Source organism: Zootoca vivipara, chromosome 13 (assembly GCF_963506605.1).
Source record: "Zootoca vivipara chromosome 13, rZooViv1.1, whole genome shotgun sequence".
Lineage (NCBI taxonomy): Eukaryota > Metazoa > Chordata > Lepidosauria > Squamata > Lacertidae > Zootoca > Zootoca vivipara.
The window spans coordinates 51035533-51055652 of record NC_083288.1 but is presented as its reverse complement, the minus strand read 5'-3'; the positions used below and the strand labels follow the sequence as shown (position 1 = coordinate 51055652).

The 20120-nt window shown below is 46.6% G+C and overlaps 1 protein-coding gene across 2 annotated transcripts in view; it reads right to left on the bottom strand.

Moving 5' to 3' along the window:
* The window catches only part of SLC2A4 (solute carrier family 2 member 4), a 45239-nt gene that overhangs the window by 11329 nt on the left and 13790 nt on the right, over nt 1-20120 (bottom strand). The window contains exons 1-5 of one of the 2 annotated variants that reach the window (XM_060281919.1): nt 18935-19227; nt 14055-14174; nt 11717-11877; nt 6685-6809; nt 2679-2794 (exon numbers count right to left, since the gene is read on the bottom strand). In XM_060281919.1, the coding sequence (XP_060137902.1) occupies nt 2679-2794; nt 6685-6809; nt 11717-11877; nt 14055-14174; nt 18935-18952 (540 nt within the window). In that variant the 5' untranslated portion in view covers nt 18953-19227. Of the gene's footprint in view, nt 1-2678; nt 2795-6684; nt 6810-11716; nt 11878-14054; nt 14175-18934; nt 19228-20120 lie in introns of those variants that run through there. The other variant, XM_035135432.2, reaches the window with a different exon arrangement.

The window sequence follows — 20120 nt, the reverse complement described above, 5'->3', positions numbered from 1 at the left end:
GGTTCAATGGACACTGACAAGATCGGTTCGAGAGTCACTGACTTACTTGCTTGAACATCAAATGCATTATCTTCCTCTTCATCTGTAGGCCTTTGTCGTTTTAACGAGCCACTTTTTAACCAACGGTCCATTTTTAACTACGTGAACTGTAGCTTCTGCGAAAAACAACGCTTTGTTTACAAACACTACTGTTTTGCAAAGAGGCAGCGCGCGCCAGGGAGGAGGGAGGGGAATGGAGAAGACAGGGTACTTGCGCAGTAGCGCACAAATGAAGCTGACGCGCACAAAGCATCTTGGGGAGGTGAGCGTTAGTAGAATGCGCGTGCTGCCTCTTTGCAAAACAGTAGTGTTTGTAAAGCGCCACCTAACGGCATACAGCAGAACTACTGCCTCTATCTAATTCTAGTTTTGCGCTACTCTGCTCATGCAGGAAGCGGCCAAAACAAAAAAAATCTGTTATCATACGAAATATATTTAATATATTTTTTATTCTAATAGCATCTTGCAGACCCCTCTGGCATAGCTCGCGGACACCTGGGGGTCCCCGGACCACCTGTTGGGAACCACTGAGCTAGAGCATGCAAACTAAGGCCCTGGGGCCGGATCCGGCCCAACCGCCTTCTCAATCTGGCCTGCGGACGGTCCGGGAATCAGCGTGTTTTTACATGAGTGGAATGTGTGCTTTTATTTAAAATGCATCTCTGGGTTATTTGTGGGGCATAGGAATTCGTTCGTTTTCCCCTCTCCCTAAAATATAGTCCGGCGTCCCACAAGATCTGAGGGACAGTGGACCGGCCCCCTGCTGAAAAAGTTTGCTGGCCCCCGAGCTAGAGCCTTCATTTCCTTAGCCAATTTCCCCCGATAATCCTATACCCCATACTTTTTGCGGCCACACAGAAATACAGCCGTACCTCGGAATTCAAATGGAATCCATTCCGGGAGTTCCTGCAAGCCAATCGGAAGCCGTGCCGGACATTCGGCTTCCGGAAATCGTTTGGAAATGGGAACACTCACTTCTGGGTTTCGATCGTTCAGGAGCCACTTTGTTCAGGAGCCAAAGCGTTTAAGATCCAAGGTACGACTGTATAGTTAAACTGCGGAACTCCCTGCCACAGGAAGCAGTGATGTCCAACACTTTGGACGGCTTTAAGAGAGGACTGGGCAACTTCACAGAGGAGGAGAAGGCTATTGGTGGCTACCAGCAAGGATAGCTATGCTTCTGCCTCTGTGGAATTATTATTATTATTATTATTATTATTATTATTATTATACTTTGCTATGAGCAGATACACTTTGAATTGTGCTTGGAAACGTACTGGGAGCCAATGTAGGTCTTTCAAGAGCGGTGTTATGTGGTCTCAGCGGCCGCTCCCAGTCACCAGTCTAGCTGCCGCATTCTGGATTAATTGTAGTTTCTGGGTCACCTTCAAAGGTAGCCCCACATAGCATGGAGGAGAGCCCTGGTCTCTTCCTTTTGCCCAAACGAGACAGGCAGTGCCTTCTGCCAAGTTCCCCAAACACAGGGCAGAAATAGGTTCTGTCTGGTAGCCACTGCGGGGAAGTCCCAGTGAGGACCAGCGGGGAGGTGGCCACTTCCCCAAAATCCCTCTCTGGAGCTGTCCAGACATCTCCCCGCAACTTCCTTAAACTTCCTTCCTTGTGCTCCGATTGCCTGGGGGAACAGCCTGTCACATAACGTGGGTTGGAAAAAACGGACAGCGGTTATGCAGTCCCTTGACCCTCATATTGGGGTCTGCCCCATCACCGGACCTCAGAAAACCCTGTATGGTCTGTCGCTGCATCAGAAAACTCAACAAAGAAATTACAGTGGTCCCTTGGTTCTCAAATGCCTTACTACTCAAACAACTTGGAACCCAAACACTGCAAACCCGGAAGTAGGTCTTACGGTTTGCGAACTTTTTTTCGGAAGCCGAACATGCTCCATTTTGAGTGCCACGCTTCTGTTTTGAATGTTACGCTGAGGTCTGTCTGTTTTTGCTACCGGTATTTATTTTGCATTTTTGTTTTTGCGGCTCTTTTTGTTTTGTTTTTGTGACTGTGTGGTATCTGGTTCAGCTACTGATGGATTGATTGTGTGACTGCAGTACATTGTTTATTGCTTTCATTTTATGGATCCATGGTCTCGTTAGACAGTAAAATTCATGTTAAAGTTCTCTTTTAGGGGTTGTTTTGGAATGGATTAATCCGTTTTGCGTTACTTTCTACATAGCTGCCAAGTACCCCGTATTTCCCGGGAACCCCCGTTTTTCCTTACTGTTTCCCGGAAGTTGCATCTATGCATGCCCGGCCAGTGGCCCATCTAGTCCAGCATCCTGTTCTCACAGTGGCCAGTCAGATGCCCATTACAAGAAACCCACATTCAGGATTCGAACTCAAGACCCCCTCCCCCTTGCAGTTTCCAGCAACTGGTATTCAGAAGCTTGGAGGAAGAGCTCAGCTATTGTGGCTAGCCACCCTCGATAAACCTCTTCTCCCTCAATTTACTGAGGAAGTTGACATACCGCAATCAGGACTCATTTTCCGAGAAGCTGGCCAATGGTGGTTCCATTGTAGTGGGTTGGGCTAGATGACCCCCGGGGTTCCCCTTCCCGCTCGACAGTCCTGGGATTCTATGCTATGTGTGTGTATGAGGGAGAGGGGAGGGAATTGTTCATTACCTGGGCAATGAGGATTCCGGTGACAATGGCCAGCTGATTCAGTGTGCCCAGCGCCCCACGCAGGTTGGTAGGGGAGATTTCGCCCACGTACATGGGCACAATTCCCGAAGCAAATCCTGGCACGGAAGGAAACACAGGGTCAGTCTGGGAAACAGCCAGATTAATGTGACAAAATAGGAGCTGCCTTCGAAAGGATCGCAGAACTGGAATACTGTGTCCAGTTCTGGGTGCCACATTTAAAGGAGGATGTTGACAAGCCGCAACAAGGGACAGAAGCCGAGCCTGATGAGGAACGGTTGAAGGAACGGGGCATGTTTAGCCCGGCAAAGAGGAGACTGAGAGGAGATAAGAGAGCCATCTTCAAATATTTGAAGGGTTGTCCCATGGAAGAGAGAGCAAGCTTGTCCCCCCCCCCCGCTCTGGAGGGTAGGACTCGAACCCGTGGCTTCAAGTTACAAGGAAGAAGATTCCGACTAAACATCACTCAGAGATTCTGAATGTCTGGAGGCGGTTGGAGGATGGGTGGCGGCTAACAGATTGAGGTTGAATCCTGACAAGACAGAAGTACTGTTTTGGGGGGACAGGGGGTGGGCGGGTGTGAAGGACTCCCTGGTCCTGAATGGGGTAACTGTGCCCTTGAAGGACCAGGTGCGCAGCCTGGGAGTCATTTTGGACTCTCCTCTGTCCATGGAGGCGCAGGTAAGTTCTGTGTCCAGGGCAGCTGCCTACCAGCTCCATCTGGTACGCAGGATGATACCCTCCCTGCCCACAGACTGTCTGGCCAGAGTGGTGCATGCTCTGGTTATCTCCTGCTTGGACTACTGCAATGCGCTTTATGTGGGGCTACCTTTGAAGGTGACCCGGAAACTGCAACTAATCCAGAATGCGGCAGCTAGAATGGTGACTGGGAGCAGCTGCCGAGACCACATAACACCGGTCCTGAAAGACCTACATTGGCTCCCAGGACATTTCTGAGCAAAATTCCAAGTGTTGGTGCTGACCTTGAAAGCCCTAAACGGCCTCAAAGGCCCAGTATACTTGAAGGAGCGTCTCCTTCTCGGTGGTGGCACCTGCCCTGTGGAACACCCTCTCACCAGATGTCAAGGAAATAAACAACTATCTGACTTTTAGAAGACACCTGAAGGCATCCCTGTTTAGGGAAGCTTTTAACATTTGACGAATTATTGTATTTTAATATTTTGCTGGAAGCCGACTAGAGTGGCTGGGGAAACCCAGCCAGATAGGTGGGGTATAAATTTATTATTATTATTATTATTATTATTATTATTATTATTATTATTAGGAAGAACTTTCTGATGGTAAGAGCTGTTCGGCAGCGGAACAGACACCTTCGGGAGATGGAGGACTCTTCTTCCTTTAAGCAGAGACTGGGTCATCATTCATGGATGCTTTATCTGAGATTTCTGTGTTGCAGGGGGTTGGGCTAGATGACCCATGGGGTCCCTGTCCAGCTCTACTGGAGCCACAACTAATAATAATAATAATAATAATAATAATAATAATAATAATAATAATAATAAATAATAATAATAATAATAATAATAATAATAATAATATACTTTTTTATTTACTAGTGTAATTCAGCCCGTTGTGTAAACGGGCACTAGAACACCAGCGGGATAACCCAGAGCAGCGCTTCTCCGAACCCCGGGATGTCTCCTTCCTGTCGGCAGCAGGGGGACAGGAACGAAGGAGGAGAAAGCAGCCCTTTCTCCTCCTTCCTTCCTCGCCCCCAGCCGTCGACAGGAAGGAGACATCCCGGGGTTCGGAAAAGCGCTTGTGCAGCGCTTCTCCGAACCCTGGGACCTGTCCTTGCTGGACGCACACACGCGCTCTCTCCCCCCCCCCCCCGCCGCCAACGCTCAGTCCGGCTGGAAGCAGCAGTTGGCGACCACAGGGAAACGGTAGGTGGGGGGGTGGGGAGAGTGTGCGCGTGTGTGCAGTCTCTGCATCCAATCCTTGTGTCCGTGGAGCACATGAGCAGTAGCGCGGACACAGGGACACAGGGAATCTGGACGCAGAGACACTTGCACTTTATTATATAGGATACCCCGCCCATCTGGCTGGGTTTCCCCAGCCACTCTGGGCGGCTTCCAACAGAAAAATGAAATAAAATAATCTATTAAACATTAAAAGCCTCCCTAAACAGGGCTGCCTTCAGATGTCTTCTAAAAATCTGGTAGCTGTTTTTCTCTTTGACATCTGATGGGAGGGCGTTCCACAGGGCGGGCGCCACCACCGAGAAGGCCCTCTAACTAAAGCTCTTCGATGGTGGCATCGCATACAGAAAGGGCATGAAAAAGGCAAACAGAATGCCTTTTCCCCGCCTTGCTAAATGAGGCCGGCTTCCTTCTACAGATGACTCCAGGAAGCCCCAAAACAGGGTGGGACAGGAAGCGCCCCCTTTTATTCTTCACAAGACGTACTTCTGCCTTGGCACCGTGCCCCTGGCCACGCACCCAGTCTTGCTGACGGCTAGCGATGACTCTTCAGTCCAAAGGTTCATCCGAGATTCTTGTCTGCTGCAGCCGTTACTCAAATGTTCCCTCTCTGCGCCTGGCAGTTTGTCACGTTACAGTCCAGCCGCAGAGGATGATCTCCAGCTGAGTCACACATGGAACCAACTAGCAGTCGCTTTGGCGAAGCTTTATCTCACCCCAGGGAGCCACATGGCCATGGTGGGCGGAGCCACAGTCAAAAGGGGAGGAGCAACTAACTTAATTTTAGACTTTGTAGGCTAATCTCTCCCGGAGGTGGGTGTGCCATGAAACGAATAATGCTCTAGTCCAGGGTGGATAAAAATCAATGATTTTTTTTTTAAAAAATCGGATTTTTAAAATAAAATGCTTTTGGAGGAAAAATCTTTCTAATGATAGTTTTCTATTTAAGTTACCGTACATTATTGTCCAAAGGCTATTCATCAGGAAATAAGGATTTGTTTAAAGTTCTTCATGTGTGCTAAAACTCAGTCTAAGTTGTTGTTTTTAATTGTTTAACCACATCAGTTAACAAACATGGATACATATGCTATAATGCTATTGTTTTAGTTAAACAAATTGTTTAAATTGTTATTAAGGAAATTGTTCTTTTTTCTTTTCCTTCCTTCCTTTCTTTCTTTCTTTCTTTCTTTCTTTCTTTCTTTCTTTCTTTCTTTCTTTCTTTCTTAAGGGTTTTAGGAAATTGTTCTTTTTCTCCTTCCAATAAAGTACAGCAGAAAAGTTGTCCAAATATTAACAGTTCACTTATTCAACCTCGCAATAATTTCATAATTATCTGCCTATGTATTTCTAATAGTATAACCAAATAATAATAAGTAATTTTTGATATAACTGTAAAAACTACTCTGAAAATTTATTATTCAAAAAATGAAACCTTCCATCTGGTTGTAAATACTGAGATTATACCAGCAAGAATGAGTATTTCTGTTAAAAAATAATTTAAATCAAGACTTACTGACTAGTGATTTAAATCTATTTGATTTAAATCAAATCCACCCTGCTCCAGTCTCAGCCCCCCCCTAATCCCAGAGGAACCCCAGAAGCGACTTAATTCATGAACGCATATAGCATTTCCCTAATTTTCATTCCCACACCCCCTCACTTGAAAAGTATAAGGCATAGTAAATATTTATTTACGCCAGCGGGATAACCCAGAGCAGCAATTTGAATCGAGACTTGAAATGTAGAAGATCTGAAGGTCACAGGGTGGTTTGCCGCATAAAAACACAAGGTGGGAACGCAAAAAACGTAATGAAACAAAAAACAAACCAATAACAAACACATTTAAAAGAATAATCAGCCAAAGGACAGGTTACAGAGAAACATTTTCGCCTGGCACTTAACTGAGGCCCCACCGACAAAAATATATCCAGGTTTTCTTCTCTATTCCCACTGGCATCACTGGTTCAAAACCAGTGTGTCCTTTCGTAGAACTGTAGGGTTAGACGGGACCCCCAAGGGTCATCTAGCCCAACCCGCTTCCTTACCTGAGAAAGCCCCAATCAGGAACCGTCCGATAATCATCATCTCGTAGGACTTGCCGAGTTTGGCCAGGCCCATGAAACCGCCACCGAGGAAGGCCAAGCCATTGTTCACAATCATCGCCCTCTTCCTAAAACCACAGAGGAAATGAAAGAGTCTGTTGTTGTTTTTCGGCTAGTTTCAAAGAATTTAATACGACGTTTCATTTATTTATTGATTACAATCATATAGTCCATGCCTTCCCTCCGAGGAGTCTGAGGGTTGACGTAGAGCAGGGGTCAGCAACCTTTTTCAGCCATGGGCACCGCGGTCCACCGTCCCTCAGACCATGTGGTGTGCCGGACTATTTTTTTTGGGGGGGGGGGAATGAACGAATTCCTATGCCCCGCAAATAACCCAGAGATGCATTTTAAATAAAAGCACACATTCTACTCATGCAAAAATACCAGGCAGGCCCCACAAATAACCCAGAGATGCAATTTAAATAGAAGGACACATTCTACTCATGTAAAAACATGCTGATTCCTGGACTGTCTGCGGGCCGGATTGAGAAGGCGATTGGGCCGCATCCGGCCCTAGGTTGCGTAGCCTTGACGTAGAGGGTTCTACCCCACCCTCTCGATCCCATCTCACGACAACCTTGCAAGGTAGATTAGGCTCAGAGGCAGCGACTGAATCTCAAGGTCACCCAATGAGCTTTCGGGGCTGAGTGAGGATTCGAACCCTGGTCCTGCAGCCTGAGTGACACACTAACCACTAGACTGACTTACGACTCAAATCCCCTTAGAGATTGGTCAGGGGGTTGGAGCGACTCTGCTATGAATGAAGGTTGCAGCGTTGAAGTTTTTGTTTTAGTTTAGAGGAAAGGCGAGGAAGAGGCGACAAGATTAGACGTTTAGAAAATGACGCGTGGTGTAGAGAGAGCGGATAGAGAAACGTTTTCCTCCTCCTCTCAAAGCACCAGAACTTGTGGACATTCAACGAAGCTGCACGTTGGAAGATTCAGATAAAAGAAAGCCTTTCTTCACAGAGCGTGGCGTTAACCTGCGGAACTCCTTGCCACAGGAGGCAGCAATGGCTACCAACCTGGGTGGCTTTAAAAGAGAACTGGGCAAATTCACAGAGGCCACAACAGCTATGTCAGTGGCATCTTGTGGAGGCAGAGCTTCTTCTTCTTTGGCGATCCCTCGTAGCCGAGTAAGATTGTCTTCCATAAACACGGTTTTAACAATGAGTCTGTAAGTGGCTATGGAGGCCAATTCTGGATCCACACATCCTTCCACAGTGGGGACATTGGTTTCTGGGCAGGAGTTGATCATGGTGTGGATTGGCCAAGCGTGCTTTCCTCTTAGCATGTTTCTCCCTTGCGTCCTGAGTTCGAGTGTCTTCAAAGCCCATGACACCTTTGTTAAAGGCTGTTCTCCAACTGGAGCGCTCGCAGGCCAGTGTTTCCCAATTGTCAGTGTTTATACTACATTTTTTGGCTTGAGACAGTCTTTAAACCTCTTTTGTTGACCACCAGCATTACGCTTTCCATTTTTAAGTTCGGAATAGAGTAGTTGCTTTGGAAGACGATCATCAGGCATCCGCACAACATGACCAGGCCAACGAAGTTGATGTTGAAGAATCATTGCTTCAACACTGGTGATCTTTGCTTCTTCCAGTACACTGCTATTAGTTTGCCTGTATTTCCAAGTGATGCGTAAAAAATTTCGGAGACACCGTTGATGGAATTTTTCGAGGAGTTGGAGATGGCGTTTATAAGTGGTCCATATTTCACAAGCGTATTAGTAAGGTTGGTAGTACAATAGCTTTGTAAACAAGCATTTTGGTTTCCCTGCGAATGTCCGGGTCCTCAAACACTCTGCGCTTCATTCGGGAGAAAGCCGCACTCGCAGAGCTCAGGCGATGCTGCATTTCGGCATCAATGTTGGCCCTTGTGGAAAGATAACTGCCCAGGTAGGAGAAGTGATCGACATTTTCCACTGTTACACCATTGAATTGGAGCATAGCCATATTGCCTAGTAGACATCGAAAGCCCTCTCCTCCTCCATGAATTTGCCCAATCCTCTTTTAAAGCCTTCCAAGTCGGTGGCCGTTGCTGTGTACTGTGGCTGGGAGTTCCACTGGTTAATTCTGCGCTGTGGGAAGAAGGGCTTTCTTTTATCTGCCCCACCCCCTCCGATCCTCAGGCCGCTGTCTAGAGAGGATCGCTAAAGAGCCACCGGAGCAATATTTTATCTCCTGATATCAGTGCCGAGAGATAATCTCGCCCTTTAGACGCCCCTCCCTAACGTTCAGATCGTGAGATAAAGCGTGAAGGCTGGCAAGTCTTTTTGCCACAGGATGCCGGGCTGGATCCGGCCCACGCTCAGCAGGCAAGGCTCCTCTGCTGTAGAAGAAACGATTATGTGTTCGCTGCAAGAAACGAGGGATTAAAATCCCAGATCCAAGTTGCGGCTTGCAAATAGTCTCTGAGGGCAGAACGTGCAAAAGCGTAAAATCAAAGTTAAGTTTATACAAGCCTCAACCGCTTGCTGAAAGCATTTTTTATTCAGGCAAGCCAATCTGGACACGTCAACGTCGATCTGTTTTAATCTCTCGTCAGCCTGCTGTTGGTTTTAATTTATCGTTTAAACAGTTTTCACCGTTTTTATTTATATCTTTCATATTTATAGAGGCCAATCGGAATACAAATGCCATTTTCTGATAATAATTCCTCTTTATGTATTAACTGACAAGATTTACGTACTGCCTGGTTGTCGTGAAACCTCTACGCAGGTTACAAGAAGCATTAAGGCTATCGATAAAATAAATACGTAGAATTTTCGTATTTATTGTCAACCACTGAGAGGTTTTAGGACAATCCAGCAACATATAAACCCCATTTTCTGAGAAGACTTCTTAGCTATTGGCTGCTTATTTTCTGGCAAAATTTATATACCGCTGGGTTGTCCTGAAACATCAAAGCAGGTTTACAAGACATATTAAAATGATCAATTGGGGGGAGGAAACAGTTTAAAACACTTACAAGATTGAAACAGTAGACAAAAAAGTGATCAAAACACCTCAATGGACATGTTTCTGGAAAGGTTTTAAGCAGGTGACGGGAAGGGTACAGCAAAGGTGTTTGCCTGACATCAAGAGGCAGGGAGTTCCAAAGTCTAGGCCAGTGATGGGCAACCTTTTGAGCTTGGTGTGTCAAAATTCGCCAAAAAAATGAGCATAACTCGGGTGGTGTGTCACTTCCAGAAAAAACCATAATTTCACGATATTTATAGTTTAAATAACAAAAATGTATAGTTGTAATATATAACTGTATTTAATAAACCAAAAACTAATGATTTAACCAAACCAAACCAAAAACCCCTTATTTATCACAAAGTGCCCAGAGTTGTTGAGCTTTTTGGGGGGAGTTGCTGACCAAAGTTTTGGAGGATTTTTGGGGGGTGCAAAAGTTGCTTTGCTTTTTTGGAGGGGGATGCCCCAAAGCTGCTGCACTTTTTTTGGGGGGGGGGAAGAGAACAGAAATAAATGACGAATAATACCTTCGCTGGAACTAACATGCAGCACCGACATAGTCTGCCAAAGCGACAAAAAAACCAGCACAGAACGGGTTAAAAAATGAACGCTGTTACACCCAATCATAGTCTGCCAAAGCGCCAGAAAAAACAGCACAGAAAGGGTTAAAAACCAATCTCTGGCTACCAGCAACAACAACAAAGGATCCGGGTTTTAACAGCGGAGACAAGCTGTAGCAAGACAAGCTGTAGGAGGAGTGGGAGAACAAATGGGGGGGGGGACCAACAGCAGCGTGAATGGGCCGATGGGGCGTGTGCCAGCAGTGAGGGCTCTGCGTGTCACGTCTGACACGCGTGTCATAGGTTCGCCATCACTGGTCTAGGGGCTACTACACTAAAATACAGTACCTGATTTCTTGCAAGAACAGAACAAATATGTGGCACCTGTAAGAGTGCCATTTCTGCAGATCAAAGCACACAAGCATACATTTATGGGTAAGGTGACCTTGCAAATAACTATTAGAACTACTTCGTTCTCATTTCTGGGCTGGCTCCTGGGCTGGCTCCTATAGCAGGCAGAAACTCAACAGGTGCCGCCTCTTCCAACATAGCCAAGTAGTGACAACCGGAGCTTCACCTGTTGAATTACTGCCAGTCGTACGGTTATTACATGCTCACAAACACTACGGGGGTGAAATATTGGCAATCTGCCCAATCATCGATAAATTTGGAGTGATTGGTTGTAGTCAGGGTGGGCAAAAATGAATGTTTTTTTAGAAAAAAATCAAAAAAATTGGATTTTTTAAAATTTAAATTGGATTTTTTAAATAAAAAGATTTTGGAGGAAAAAACTTTCTAAATATAGTTTTCTATTTAAGTTACATTATAGTCCAAAGGCTATTCATCAGGAAATGAGGGTTTGTTTTAAGTTTTTCATGTGTGCTAAAACTAAGTTGTTGTTTTTTTTTAAAAAAATCATTTAACCACATCAGTTAACAAACATGGATACATATGCTATAATGTTATTGTTTTAGTTAAATGAATTGTTTAAATTGTTAATAAGAAAATTGTTATTTTTCTCCTTCCAATAAAGTACAGCAGAAAAGTTGTCCAAAAATAAACAGTTAAAGGATTAAACTTCACAATAATTTCATAATTATCTGTCTATGTACAGTATTTCTAATAGGATAACCACATCAGTAATTTTTGATATAACTGTAAAAACTACTCTGAAAATTTATTATTCCGAAAATGAAACCTTCATCTGGTTGGTAAATATTAAGATTATACCAGCAAGAATGAGTCTTTCTGTAAAAAAATAAAATAAAAAGATTTAAACCAGGTCTTACCGATTAGTGAATTAAGTCTTACTGACTAGTGATTTAAACTGTGATTTAAATCCATTTGATCGAAATCAAATCCACCCTGCGGTTGTAGTTGCCCAGGGATGGGCGCTCTCTGCACATGTTCAGAGGAACCCTCTGCTTCCTTACGGCTTCGCACGGAGAGGGCTTACCTGCCGAGCCATTCCGAGACAACGCCCACCATGAAGGAAGAGATCATTCCGCCGATGGAAAAGATGGCGACCGACAGGGACCAGAGCGTTTTGAGGGTGTTGGGATCGATATACTCCCCGTTGCGGTGTAGCCAAGTAGCATTGTAGTTCTGCTCGATGATCTGAGCGAAGCGGGAAGGAAGCAGGGTCAGTTGGGAAAAGCCTCTCTTCTATCGCAAACCGATCTGTGCCGTCTTCGGATGGAGGGCAGAAGAGAAGCTTGCTTCTTTTTAATTATCACGAATATTATCAACAACTTTTTTATTTGTCATTCATAGATATACTGTACAAAAATATCGACCCATTACAAAAGTATCTTTCTATACTATACTAAGATAGCTACTTAAGTCTAAAGGAAGAACAAAGTCAGGAAGATGGGGGGAAACCAAGAAAAGGAGATTCCGGGAGAGAGAAGGGAAAAGAAGGAAAAACTATAGAAAGATAGGTAAAGGGACCCCTGACCATTAGGACCAGTCGTGACCGACTCTGGGGTTGCGCGCTCATCTCGCATTATTGGCCGAGGGAGCCGGTGTACAGCTTCCAGGGCATGTGGCCAGCATGACAAAGCCGCTTCTGGCGAACCAGAGCAGCGCACGGAAACGCCGTTTACCTTCCCGCCAGAGCGGTCCCTATTTATCTACTTGCATTTTGATGTGCTTTCGAACTGCTAGGTTGGCAGGAGCTGGGACCGAGCAACGGGAGCTCACCCCATCGCGGGGATTCGAACCGCCAACCTTCTGATCGGCAAGCCCCGGGCTCTGTGGTTTAACCCACAGCGCCACCCGATAGAAAAGAGTAAAAGGACTTTCAGCTCTCTGTCCTGCAACTTCATTCCTTCAACCATTCTATCTTCTATAAACCATTATTTTTTGATCTTCAAACCCCAATATTACAAGTTCATTTTTCTCTTTCTTGCAAAAAGAGAGAAATTTCCAATCCTTAACAAATGTCGGTGATGATTTTGCTCTAATTAAACATGTTAACTTTGCCAGTATATAAATTTTAATAATAATAATAAGTTTCACAATTTCTTTTTCAAAAAGGAAAATGTGTTTAAAATACCCTGATTTGCATTGCAGGACCCACAAGCACACAAACACACATAGACTAACCAACATTGCTGATTCTCCTCTCTCAACTACCCCAACCTTTAACTCTTTTCTATTGTGTATCTTAAATTGCAAGTACGAAGGCAGGGCCTGGCTTCTTATTTATTAAGTTTATCAGAGCAAAGCAAACTATATCAATAATCTGCAGTGAATTCTTTAGATTACTATAATAGTTTGTGGACAGAGGAGCTGCTTGGCATGCAGAACATCTCGGGTTTAGATCCTTGGGATTTAGGGCTGGGAACGCCCCCTTTTCTGAAACCCTGGAGAGACGCTGCCAGTCAGTGTGGAGCTGCCTTTCTCAGCTGCGGGTCCCTAGGTGTTCCTGGACTACAACTCCCATCATCTTTAGCTAGCAGGGCCAGTGGATGATGGGAGTTGTAGTCCAACAATACCTGGGGACCCCAAGGTTGAGAGGGGCTGGTGTGGACAATACTGAGTTTGGTGGACGACTGGTCTGACTCTGCAGGAGGGCATCGCCTTCTGTTCCAAATTGTTTTTTCATTTCATTTAAGGAAATTCATTTCATTTTTCATTTAAGAAAATCCATATACCACTTGATTGTACAAAAAAGAAAACCAACCTGAGTTGCTTACAAAATTTACAAATTAAAATTGTCGATAAAAAGCAGTCCAAAACAGGTATTTGAAAAACATTCGGAAGAACGTTTAATGCATATTCTTATACAGTGGAACCTCGGTTTTTGAACGTAATCCGTTCCGGAAGACTGTTCAACTTCCGAAACGTCCGAAAAACGAAAGCGGAAGCCTCAATACGATAGGGAAACTAAAAACGGAAGCCTTGTAGCACGTTCGGCTTCCGAAAACCATTCGAAAACCGGAGCATTTACTTCCGGATTTTCAGCGATCGGCCTCCGAATCGTTCGAAAACCGAGGTTCCACTGCAAGACAAAATGTTGCTGCTTTGATTTTTTAAAAATATATTTGTACAGTCCCTATAAATTCATAATAACAATGTAGTATTAATTCACTCTGTAATTTTCCTGTCCTTTCATACCCAATAATATACTTAAAAAAACAGAATTATCTTCCATCCATTCTTTCATCCTCTCCAACCTGCTACCCCCCCCCCGATGTTTGGGACGACCCCTCTCTTTTCTGCCCAGCCAGCCTTGGGGTCTGACCCTCTTTCCTCCCAGGGGAACACACACACACAAACACCCCACAAACCTCTTGCGGTGCGTTGATGACTCCAATGTTGTATCCAAACTGCAGGGACCCCAACACGGCTGTGAAGACGGACAAGATTAAGGTGAAGGTTATCCCACTCCCCGCATCTTCCTCTCCTTCCTGGGAAAAAACACAGGGGGATAAAAGAGCATGGGCGATGGATCCCTTTTCTCGGCTCACAGCTGGATTCCGGTCGCCGCCCAGAGCCGCTTCGCCCCGCTCTCTGTGGCACCCCAAATCTGCACCCAAAACCACCCAGCAAACTCACGTTGGAAACTTCGTGTCCAGAAGACGGTTCACAGAGATGGCGTTAAGGAACTCCAGAGTCCCAGGTTATCCCTATACAGTGGTACCTTGGTTCTCAAACGCCTTGGTTCCCAAACGCCGAAAACCCGGACGTAAGTGTTCCGGTTTTCAAACATTTTTCGGAAGCCGAACGTCTGATGCGGCTGCCGGCTATTGTTTCCGGGGCGCCTGCGCCTTGGTTTTCGAATATTTCGGAAGTCAATCCAACTTCCGGAACGGATTAAGTTCAGTGCTTTTGCTTTTGCTAATTATTTTGCGTTTTTGGTTTTGAGGCTCCCCCCCCCCTGTTAATTCATTTTTTGTTACTGTGTGGAACCCAGTCCAGCTACTGATTGATCGATTGCATGACTGCGGAAATGGATAAAAGTCCCCCATCCACACAATGACTATCGTCAGTGCAGGTAAGGGAAAAAATGTACTTTTTATTTTTATCATCTACGATACTGTCTTATTTATTTTATAGTACAGCACATTGATTATTGCTTTTGTTTTACGGATCCATGGTCTCGTTACATAGTAAAATTCATGTTAGATGGCTGTTTTAGGGGTTGTTTTCCAAAGTCTGGAACGGATTATTGATCCGTTTTGCCTTACTTTCTACGGGAAAGCCCGCCTTGGTTTTGGAATGCTTTGGTTTTGGAACGGACTTCCGGAACCGATTAAGTCTGAGAACCAAGGTACTGTACATTTATGATGAATTCTCCCTCCCTCCATCGCTTTGTTGTTTAGAGACAGATTCTTCTCAGGTTGCAGGGTTTTTTACAACTTCCTTCTCACCTTTCTCTCTCTCTCTGTGTGTGTACCTGAAGGTGAGAGGTCACCTTCAAGCCGAGAGAGAAATGGAGCAAGCATAGCTGCCTTTTTCTTCTTCTCGGGACTAGTTAGACCAGAACGAGAAACCTCTGTGTGGTTGCCTCAGCCTTGGAAACGAACATGCCAAGTTGGAAAAGTTCGGGGAAAGGAGTACCTAAATAATTGAGGGGATGGAGCAGTACCCCTCGGGGGGAAAGGGTTTCAAGGGCCAGGGACTTTTTAGCTTAAGAGAAAAGTTGAGTGAGAGGTGACAGGATAAAAAAATTATTAAATTATTGAATTTCCCTAGAGAAAATTATAGAATTATGCAATGGGGTGGGGGTGGAAATGGATAGAGAAAGGTTTTCCTCTCCTAACACTAGAACTCCAGTGAAGCTGCATGTTGGGAGATTGAGGACAGAGAAAAGAAAGCACTTTTCTATGCAACACATCGTTAACCTATGGAACTCCACGCCTATGGAGGAAGCCCTTTCTTTTATGTTCTTAAATTCTCACTATATGTGAGGGACAAGCTTTCCCAGCTTAGCCTAATCCACACGCCTCGAAACTTATCTGATGTTATTTTCAGTGTTGCTTTCGAACTGTTCTCATTCCATTTTGCAGATTGCCTTGAGAAACAGGTGTATTGGAGGCAATAATAATAATAATAATAATAATAATAATAATAATAATAATATTGTACCCTGCCCATCTGGCTGGGTTACCCCCAGCCACTCTGGGCAGCTTCCAACAAAACGTAAAGGACATAACAAAGCCTCTTGAAATCAGTGGACGTAGGTATTATGATTGAGGCACGCGGGTGGCGCTGTGGTCCAAACCACTGAGCCTAGGGCTTGCCGATCAGAAGGTCGGCGGTTCGAATCCAGAGGAGGGCAACCAAAATGGTCAAAGGCCTGGAAACAATGCCTTATGAGGAACGGCTTAGGGAGCTGGGTATGTTTAGCCTGGAGAAGAGAAGGTTAAGGGGTGATATGATAGCCATGTTCAAATATATAAAAGGATGTCATATAGAGGAGGGAGAAAGGTTGTTTTCTGCTGCTCCAGAGAAGCGGACACGGAGCAATGGATTCAAACTACAAGAAAGAAGATTCCACCTCAACATTAGGAAGAACTTCCTGACAGTAAGAGCTGTTCGGCAGTGGAATTTGCTGCCAAGAAGTGTGGTGGAGTCTCCTTCTTTGGAGGTCTTTAAGCAGAGGCTTGACAGGCATATGTCAAGAATGCTTTGATGGTGTTTCCTGCTTGGCAGGGGGTTGGACTGGATGGCCCTTGTGGTCTCTTCCAACTCTATGATTCTATGATTCTAATCCCTGCGACAGGGTGAGCTCCCGTTGTTCGGTCCCTGCTCCTGCCCACATAGCAGTTCGAAAGCACGTCCAAGTGCAAGTAGATAAATAGATAGGTACTGCTCCAGCGGGAAGGTACACGGCATTTCTGTGAGCTGCTCTGGTTTCGCCAGAAGCGGCTTAGTCATGCTGGCCACATGACCCGGGAAAACTGTCTGCGGACAAACGCCGGCTCCCTCGGCCTGTAAAGCGAGATGAGTGTGCAACCCCAGAGTCGTCCGTGACTGGACCTAATGGTCAGGGGTCCCTTTACCTTACATATAATGATTATGTAAGGAATAATAGCAATCACGATGATATTCAAATGTGCGTTGGGGGTAGATGTGTCCCATTTGGACACCAAAACGGTTCATTTTTCCGTTCCCAAACAGAGGCATCCTTGAGTTTTATGGGAAGCCCCCAGAAGAGAGATGTTGTTGGGAACTTGGGAGAGAGGGGAGAATCAGTGCTACTCCATAAACTGCCCTGTTTGTCTGCCTCTGGTTTTAACCTTGGTGAAGAGAGAACAAATTATTCCCTATTTCCTGTAACGCCAACGTCGTCGTCCCCCTCCAGCGTGTGGCACCAGAAGGAGAGAGGAAATGAGCTTTGGAAACCAAAGATGTTGCAAATTGCCATCTCTTCCCAGTTCCCAGGAACTAGGGTGAGGCCAGCCTTGCCCAGAGAGGATTGTGCTAGGGTTGGCAGGAGAAATGTCAATATTTGACATCAGTGATTATATTATCCACTATCATCGTCTCTCCCCTCACCACCAACAGCGAGAAGTTCAGCCAAGTGGGAGAACAGCCCTAAAAGATCACATTTGTGGAGGGGGGGGGGTCACCGGAAAGAGGGAGAATGGACACAAACACACACACACACCCTCGACTGTTTTTGGCCTTGTGGAAAAACGTTTGCAGGAGCTACCCGGGAAAAGCCGTAGGACCTCACAGCAAAGGAAATCGCCCTTCAGCCACCGCTCAGTTCAACCACAGAATTTGCTCTCGTGAAAGACAGCGATGGCCACCAGTTTCAATGGCCTTGGAGAAGAAGAGGATCAGGGCAATCTATTCATTTACATTCTTTTCCGAAAGGAAAACGCAGCAAATTTATCAGGATTAACAGCCGTTGACGACGATCCGAAAGTTAAACCAACAACAAAAGGAAAAGCAGGTGGAACCTCTGTTATTTTTTTATTTTGGCAGGCACCAGAAAAAAAGTAAAGTTGTCATCAAGAGGCGGGGAGTTCCAAAGTTCAGGTGCAGCCACGCTAATACAGTATGGTCTTACAAATGTGGAAGCCACCCGATCTCATAGGTAAACTGGTCCCAAGGTGGAGGATCAATGGCAAACAGCCACAATGGCTCTGTTCCTCCCTTGCTGGGATTCAGAAGCGAGGAGAGGGTCGCCGTTGCGCTCAGTAGCCCCCAGGGCATCTGGTTGGCCACCGGGAAAACAGGACCCCGGACCTGGGGGGCATTTTGTCTCCCACATATTGCACCATCGAAAGCCCATCTGCCAACAGATAGGAAGGCGTGTTGTAACACAGAGCTCTTCAGTGACGCGCCGGCAGACGAAGCCTTCCTGTAACCCCACGTCCCGCACGTAACCCCAGGATGGCACGCCAGGGGGCACAGCCTCAAGGCCGAAAGTTATTTTGCCGCCGGGCAGAGGCGCAGAAACGTGCCCTGCTTCCACCTTTGCATAACACTCATGCCAAGGCTATTTAGGCATGCGAGGTGTGAGAAATGCCTGTCCAAAGCTATAGGGCTCCCCTCTGCTCCGGTGCCCCTTGTGGGTTTCTCATTTGTGCCAATTTCCTCGCGTTCAAGAGTTTTGCCGCCAGCTCCCTGGCAAAGGATATCTTGCGCTCTCCTTCTGCCACATTGAAAATGTGGTTTGCCTTCCTTTAACGGCCCAAATCCTCCTAAAACATCCGAGTTTTCGGCTTCCGGTGGAACGCCTTCCACATGCCCAGACTGGCCGCCACCATGCCCCGTACCTGCCCTGCCCCTCGTAAGCCAGGGATCCCTGCCAACACCACCACGGCCCCATACGACCTCTAGGCATCATCAATGCAGTCCTCCACCCCAGAGCTGGCTGCATTTTCGGTTAGAGATGACAAGGGAGCTCATTCTGCACGAAACAGCTGCCTTAAGACCATCAGAAAAGCCAGCAGGATCAGGCCGGTGGTTTCACTAGCCCAGCATCCTGTCCCTCTCAGGGGCCAACCAGATAGATGCTTTTTTCTGGGGAACCCGCAAGCTGGTACCGAGTTCAAGAGCTACTCTCCCCTCTGGCGGCTTCTTCTGGCGACTGGTTTGGACGGCACGAACCGTGGAGGGCATCGCGGGGCTAGTAGCAGCCTCCTCTCTGGGGGGCTGCAAGGAGTATTTGGGGCTAGGAGGGGGGCTGCCAAGGGGATGCCACACATACCTTCCTCCGAGGGACCATCCTGAGCCGGCTTTCTGAGGCTGTCCTCCAAGTGACTCATGCCTCCTCCTCGCTGCTGCAGTTGCTGGAGGCCTGTCCCCTCCCTCTTCCTCTGGGTCTGGTATTTGGGGCGAGGCCCGTTTCCATAGCACTGGGCAGGGAGGAGCAGCCAGACGGCCAGGAAGGAGCCAGAGGTGAGAGGGGGGGGGAACCCTGCAGCCTGCAGCAGGCTGTGCGGCCTAGCGGGCGAAGCAAAGCTCCCTTGCAAGGTTATAATTTCCTGGCATGGCTTTCCCCCTGAGCAGGCAGGCAGAAATCCAACACGTGGAGCTTTGTTGGTGCGCTTCACCTGTTGGATTTCTGCCTGCCGTTTGAGTTTTAAGAAGAAATTCTGCTGGCTTGTGGGTCAGAGTAGGTAGGGGCTGGGAGCTCCTTTTGAGGGGGGAATCCAACACGTGGAGCTTTGTTGGTGCGCTTCACCTGTTGGATTTCTGCCTGCCGCTTGAGTTTTAAGGCGAAATGCTGCTGGCTTGTGGGTCAGAGTGGAGAGGGGCTGAGAGCTCCTTTTGAGGGGGGAATTGTGGGTTGCTGTTTTTTTCCTGAAAGCCGGTAGCGAGCTGGAGGAGGAAAGGCAGGCTTTAAGGATGGCTGGCTGAGGGTTTGTGCTCTGCTGGAGAGGAGAGAGACAGCAGTGGGACTAAAGTTAGTGTTGTGTGTGTGTGTTTATTAGTGCATTTGTTTTCCGGCAATCTGGGAGATGGCCCTCCCACCGAAGGCACCCAGGGGAGGCTGTCCTGACAGACACCAGCGCAAGAGAGGACCATATTAGGGGATAGTGCTGGAGCTTCAGAAATGTAAACACGGAAAGGGCTTCTTGACCCCAAAAAAGGGAGGAGGAGAAGGAGGGACAGCAAAGGTTAACTGGCAACCACGCTCAAGTCATTTCCAGCAAACCTTTAAGGGTCTTTTTTTGGCATCCAAGCAGCATATTAAATTTTGCTGAATGACAATTCGCTCCTGCGAACAAAGGATGGCGAAGGGCCTCTGAGCACGTGCAGAGTTCCCTGTATTTGTTTGAGCAGCTGCAACAAAGGACGTTGCAGTGGCACAAGGGGGCGAGGAAGAACCGCAGGGCAGAGCAGGGGCTCGAGCCCCCGTACCTATTACTGAGAAATTAACCGCTGGGGGA